This window comes from Quercus lobata, chromosome 3 (genome assembly GCF_001633185.2).
Source record: "Quercus lobata isolate SW786 chromosome 3, ValleyOak3.0 Primary Assembly, whole genome shotgun sequence".
NCBI classification, from domain to species: Eukaryota; Viridiplantae; Streptophyta; class Magnoliopsida; order Fagales; family Fagaceae; genus Quercus; species Quercus lobata.
Window position 1 is genome coordinate 8281039 of NC_044906.1, and position 7421 is coordinate 8288459.

Consider the following 7421-nt stretch of genomic DNA (forward strand, 5'->3'; position numbering starts at 1 on the left):
TGCTTCTTCAATTGTTGCGAAGGAACTCTCACAGTGGGAAGACCAAGTTGACAAAACACAACAAATTTTGTGTGTCAACTGAACATTATATTGCCACAATATATACCGTACGCGGACAACAATGACATCTATAAAAAAAAGGTGAAAACTTAATAAATAAATAGATAAAAAGGAAAATATTAGACCCCCTTGAGTATACTCACTCAAACATATGTTTTTAATTTTTAAATAATATTACACATTTTTTTACACATTTTTTCACTCATACGTATTTCCATATATGTTTTCAAATAACAAAACACATGTTTCTAAGTACTTCAAATTTAGAAAATTCTTTGATATATATATAAAATAGAATATTATGTTGATATAAAAGGTATAGATTTAATTGTTTTATTTATAAGGGGACGTATCATTTTATGAAATATTTTGAGAGATTGAATTTTCTTAAAATTACAATGGAAGGGTGTGTAATTTATTATATCTTTTTTTTAAAAGAAAAATTAGAAAAAGATTTTTTTTTTATCTCTTTGTGTCATATTTATTTTAGGTTAGTAATTTAATCTAATTTTTATGTTGATTGTTGAGTCTATTTATTGATAGTTCAAAGGAAAAAATAACCTCATTTTTTATGCTCACATTCTTTGTGGGTGTACAAAAAGGAGTCCAAATCTTTTGTCTCATTTTTTTTTTACTTCACTCTATACTTCATTAATAAAAATATGACACATATCCACTTATTTAATTAACTCCTACCATTATGACTTTGCTACTTGCAATTACCTAAAGTAAATAAAAACCCTAGCTCATCCCCACCACTACCACCATGGCGTTGGCGCCAACATCGCCAATCACGGCTGCCACCATCGCCTAGTCTGCACTATCACCTCACTATTTTCAAATCCAAACCACCCAAAAATAAAATCTAAGGACATAACAAAAGTGCAGGTGTGAAAGAACCATCCAAATCAAAGAAACCAAACCAATAAATCAGAAACAACAAGAGGAAGTGAAGGCTCTAATTTGAGAAAGTTTGGTGCCACACCCAATTACACATCTTTGCCCACAACTCGCTCATGTGGCGAGTTGTGATTGGTGGAGGGGTGATGGTGGGTCCATGTGGGACACCCCTCCACCAACCACAACTCGCCACATGGGTGAGTTGTGGGCAAAGTTGTGTAATTGGGTGTGACACTAGAATTTTTCCTCCAATTTGCACATCACCTACAAAGCCCTTTTTTCTCATCAATAAAGCTACGGACTTACAATAGCTTTCTTTTTAGTTACTTTTTCCCTTGAGCCCAGTTTTCCTTTAGTTAGACAATAAAGTTACTTAAGGCCTTTATTCAAGTATTGTTTATAGCTGAAGAAAATGCTATGTGGGTTGTATTGGTAGTTCATGTAGTGTGATTGTGGTTGGTGGATTTGAGAGGGATGGTGGGATTGGTTTGGATTTAAAGAACAATGAAGTGGTGGTGCAGACCAGGTGATGGTGGCTTGCTGTGACCGGAAACATTGATAGTGCTAGAGAAGGATGGTGGTAGTGGCGGGAAAGGTGTTTGGGTATAGAGTGGCAACCCCTTAGATTCCTCTAGTAGCCTCACAAGTTGTAGAGGCATAGGTTTACTTGGAAGCACTCAAAGATAATCGGCATGTATTGCAAATCAGTCAATATATATGTGTGTGTGGCGTTCTAATTTTTCATTTAGCATTTTTTACTGTTACCCAAAAGTTCACATTAACTTAACTTAATTTTACTGTTATCTCATTAATCTCTTATCAATTGTTTAAACTTACACCACACAGTTCTATCTTCTTCATGTCTTTTACCATACCCATTGTTTTAGTATTAAAAATAAAAGGAAAAAAATATAATTAAGGACTAATAGTAATAATTAACCAGATAAGACCCTAAGGAGAGATAAAGAGACATGAAAATGTTGTGGACTGTTAAATGAAAAGCACTATTTCACTATTACCAAAATAAAAGACTTGAGATTGACAAAACATATATAAGAGAGAGAAAGAGAAATCTTAGGGGTCGCCACCTTTGTCATACTGGCCTCCCACCACCATCAAATCACCGAAACCTCTACGTATGAGTAATTTTTTTTTCTTTTACCATGGTTTTAAATCATCTATAAAACACATGCATACACACTTGCTCACTCCATGTCTTAATATTGCATTATCGATAAGTGGAAGGTGGTGAGAGAGTTGGACATATTTTCATTTCATGGTATGCAATCTGTGAACCCAACACGCAGATTAGTTGATTTTCATGGTCATGTCACTCTTTTGCATTTGCTTTTTGGTTTCATTAATTTTTTTTTTTTTAATTTAATCTTACTTTGAAAAGGTTACAAATGTGCAGTGAAGTTACTAAACTGATTTTTAATATATCAAAATGTATATGTTTCTTTACTATAATTTAATTTACTTTTTCATTATAATATATGTACAACATTCTCCAAAACCGTCTTATATAAAATACCACAAAATTATCTGTGCATCAAGCAGACAACTTACTATTTTATAATATATAATCATAGAATATATCTCATTGTTTACTGACCTCAGGTGATATAGGATACGTATATACATGGTATCATCCTAATTACTTCCTGTCGGCTTTTATAATGTCATAACTAGGGGAAAAAATAGTTTCAACACGTTGATATTTAAAAGTAATAGAAAGTTCTAATCACGTAATAAATTTCACCTTATTTTTATTGAGAAGTATTACGTTTATAACATTTTCACAACGAATTTTAGATGGCAAGTTGTTATGAGCTTTTAATCTGAATCCACCACTGAAATTATTTTCTTGCTCATCAATAATAGCAGGTAACAACTTTCCACCTAAGATTTGTTGTGAAATTGTTATAAAAATGATCTTCCATAACATTTCTCATTTTTCTTTTATAATTTTTGAGATGATCTATTATAATTAGCGTATAATAAAAATAATGTAAGAGGTAACTTTAGTGATATAGCATCAATCGCAATCTGCTATAGTAATATGTTGTAAAAAAATGTTGTAAAATTTATTGTGTTTGTAGCATTATTAAGGAAAACATGAAAACCAATGATGAAAATTTTTGTGAAATTTATTGTGTTTCTAGCATATTATGGAAATACGAAACCACAATTTATGCACTGTCAATCACGCCTACTCATTTTAACAAAAATATCTCTTGACACCAAAAATTGTATCGATTGTTTCACACATTCTTGTGTTTTGGTTTTGGTTTTAGTTTAATACATTGATTGTTTTACACTAGGTGTAACTCTAAGCAATGTTACATTATTCAATATTTTTTTATTTGATGCAAAATTTGAAAAATCCACCGTGGGATTAGATTTTCTTCTCAAAGTCTCTATGCTTGTGAATTTCAAGCCGATTTGAGATTAATAACCATGTCATTGATCAAATGTTTAAAGTTAAAGTTTTTGTATTTATAATTGTGTATAAAAGATGGGCTTCTAAATCAAATAATAAATGACATCTGAGTGTGTTAAGAGCATAACAAACATATAATCCAACGGTGTGATCGGTGTATTTTTTAAGTATTAATCTGTTAAAAAGTAATTAGGTAGTGTAACATTGCTTAGAATTACATCAAATACAATTCAAACTAAAAAAAAAAAATTACTAAAATTCCATTAAAGAGATTGCATAACAAAACTGTAGCAGTTCAATTGATGCTTGTGTCTGTTTTCTACTTTTATTTTTGGGCACAAAGAAAAACAGCACATCCGAGCCTAATAAATTTACCAAAGAGAAAGAATACATATCTCTGCCAGCACCAATAGAAGCGGTGCACCTAAAAACCAAATACATTTACGTTCAATTACAATGATGTACTCTCAAAAAAAAAAAAAAAAAAAAAATTATGTAAGGTATCAATCATTAAAATTTGTATACATTACTAATCAAAAAATATTCAACGGTAGCTGAATGTTAAGCCTTCTAAGCCACACTGAATGGAGCACCATATGATATACATCAAAGGGTTTTGCTGGTCGGTTCAACACAAAATGTCTTGCAACTTGTGTCACTCTCTTCTGCAATGTCAAGTACCTTTTTTGTGAAATTCCTCTCAGAATCGTCTTAATTTCTGGTATTTGTTTTGGAGGAATAAATACTGCAAATTTGCTCCAATCAAGAACTTCACTAAAAGGTAATGTATAGTAATCAGAAATAATCACAGGGACACAATTTTGATACATTGCTTCCACCACTCTAGGACTTGCTACTTCTGACCCACTTGGGCACAAGCAAAATTTGGCTTCTGACATAATTTTGTGATAGTTTTTCCCTTTGGGAATTCCCTCATATACTTGAACTTCACTATCTTTATCTTTCCAATACTCAAACAAACGTTTTCTAATGTCTCCATGTGCAGCACCAGAGAAGAAGGCAAGGATCGTGCGCTTACTTGGAGGTAGGCCAATGCGTTGAGGACCAAGGCTATACTCAGGGTAACCTTTTAAGTTAAATTCTGGCAATGAGACATCTCTTGTGGGTATGAATCCTTCAGATGTGTTGGCATTGCATAACACTCTTATGAAGTGCTTAAAGTACTCCTGCTTCTCTTTTATGACTTCTGGTGCCTGAATAATCCCATGGAAGATAGTTTAATATAGGGTTTTTCAGTATGATGCCTAGGTACTAACATCTTAATATAGGGTTTTACACAACTAATTAAAGAGAGATGGTCTAAAGAGAGAATACAAAGTCTTGTCAAATTGGATGTATATGTATGTGTGTGTGGTGCACGTGCGTGTGCAATGGAGATAGTATATGATGTATCCGGCATATGTAACTACCCTCTCACATAGAAATGAGTCACACATTTGTGGAATACACTCTCATGTGAGAGAGTGTTACATATGTCCCACACACAATGAGCTTTCTCATGTGCAAGAGAAAGGGTTAAGATCATATATGAATACTCAACTTTTTAAGCAATTGAAAAAAAGCATTACCCAATCATGACAAGAGACCATGAAATGGTCTGCTCCGTGGCTTCTATTCCAGTAGGGGTATTTCTTTGCTACTACATTGACATAATCTGTGAAGATTGGCAGCATTGGAAAGTGAAAGGGGTCAGCCCTATAAAAGAAGTCAACAACTTTGGTAATACTTATTGGTAGGAAAAATGCATGTGCTTCATTAGGATGGCGAGCCATGAAGTGGCTCTTTTCACTTTCCATCTCATCGATGAATTGGCCCTCAATGGAATAAATATAACTCATTGGCCCACTGTGTACCAAGGGTCGCTCTCCTTCCCTGTACGCCCATACCTTGAAGCTCTTCACCATCTCTATATGGCTCCTGCCCAATCCCAATCCAAAAAAATTATTGTATGTGACATTTTAATATTTTTAAATCCCAACGTCACCGTGCAATAAACGTATACCTATTACTAGTTAATTATCCAAAACACTATCAAGTATAATAATTAAAGAAAAAATGTCTTGGGATTGAGACATTCATTGTTTTATGTGCAGATATTGCATATTGTACAAAGAATTTAAAAAGTTGAGAGATGATCAAATATTACTCCGGCCCCATTATAAACATTTTCTTCCATAATTAACTACTAAAATTATATACATTTACAATATTTTTTGTATTTGGTAATTTGTGCATAATTGTTCCACAATAAAGAAAAGAAAGTGATGTTGTATGGCTCGTATCCAATGTATACAACAGCCACTTTTTGCAAGATGAGAGAAGTCATGGTTGACAATTTTACTCTCAATTTCATAATAAACAAAGATAAGTGTTAGAACAGAAAATTGTATTCTCACTCAAACTCAAATTACATTCAATCCAATTTGTTCATAATTTTTCTGTATATACAAATTGGTATCAATAATAAGTCCAAGTAAAAGTGATAATGATATGTTTCTAACATTACTCGCTAAAGATTGGAAAAAACTAAAACAGAATTGGACCCAACCTCATCCCCAACTTCAACCACAGAACCAACACACACACAGACAAAAGAAAAAGAAAAAGGATTGGGGGCATGTTTGCTAGCAGGAACGTGGACTTCTGAAACGAGTTTCAGAAGATTTGGCAAAGTGGAATTGCCTCTGATCCTAATTTTTCTGATATAATTAACAATCACAAACAGCCCAAAAGATGTAATTTGGACAATGTTAAAAAATGTCCTGCTGTCCTAATCCTCAGCTAGGTTGGGATTTTTCTTTCTGCGGTTTAAATGCTGATCACTGACTGACACTGGAAATGTCATTAGATTTATAAGCTATTGCCAAAATCCTAAACTAAATAGTGTAGCAATTTTAAATTCCATAAATTTTTTTAAAAAAAAAGAAAAGAAAAAAAAAAGAAGCTATTTTGACTTTCACCACCATTGAGCGAACAGAGTAACGCCATAGTTTTCAATGCTTCATAAAGTTTGATGGGATTTCTGATAAAAATAAACGAATAAATAATCAAATATTAAAGATATAAAAAGACTAAATACTTAACTGATGAAAAGCATATGCATTTCTGTAAATGCATCCTTTGGGAATGTACGTTTCCTCTCTGTCAGAAGTATAGTTTTTTGTACGAATAGCTTTATGAATAGCCGCTCGCGCTCTAGCCAACTCTTCTTCAATCCTCTCCGTTTTATTCTTCCTCTACTCACACAAAAGTGCCCAAAACAAATCAAATACATATAATAATAATAATAGTATTAAAAAAAAAAACTTCTTTTACGACCACAACAAAACATGGTGGTGTCAAATAGTCTTCAGAATTATTCGAAGCGTGAAAATATTGAGATTTTGTTGTGCTAATAAACTTTTTCTAATAATAAACAAAAAACCATTGATACATATAATTATAGATCAAAAAACCAAATCATAAAGCTTTGCAACAAAACAAAGAATTGTGCACCTTGACATGGTTGGAAACGCTGTTAGCTGCAGCGGTGGAAGTTGGTGAATTAGCATCAACCGGAGAGGGAGGGGATGCAGGTAGGAATTGTGTTGGAATTTCATGGTTGGTAGGTGGTGATGGGTGGAGAGTGAGGCGGTTGTGGTTTAAGGGAGAGATGTAGATTAGAAAAAAGAGGAGGAGAAGAGTTAGGACAAGTAAATATGGTGAAGGGAAGCTCAAGTTTGCCATGGCTGATAGCCTTCCTTTGGGGTCTGTGAAGAAAGGAATTTACTTCAACTTCTTGGGGGGAGGGGGGTGGGACCTACTGAAACTTTATGATGACGATTCGATTTGTTTTTTATTTATTTCCCTGTTTGGAAGGAGGCCTTTAACTGCTCTACTTATTTATGAATAATTTTTGTTTCACACCAAAAAGGCATAATATTGACCATAATCCCCTCATGTGGTAAATTGTGATAGGCAGAAGGGTGATGATGGGTCCATATAATAACATCTTTCC

At 33.3% G+C, this 7421-nt stretch overlaps 1 protein-coding gene across 1 annotated transcript; it reads right to left on the bottom strand.

The window, feature by feature from the left end:
- Window positions 1-3641: 3641 nt before the first annotated feature.
- On the bottom strand, window positions 3642-7199 carry LOC115979463 (probable glycosyltransferase At5g20260). Its single transcript, XM_031101514.1, has 4 exons — window positions 6920-7199; window positions 6509-6660; window positions 4993-5341; window positions 3642-4617 (listed from the first exon to the last, which is right to left on the bottom strand). The coding sequence occupies exons 1-4, from the start codon at window positions 7148-7150 to the stop codon at window positions 3937-3939; spliced, it is 1413 nt and encodes a 470-aa protein (XP_030957374.1). The 5' UTR covers window positions 7151-7199; the 3' UTR covers window positions 3642-3936.
- Between the last annotated feature and the right edge of the window lie 222 nt (window positions 7200-7421).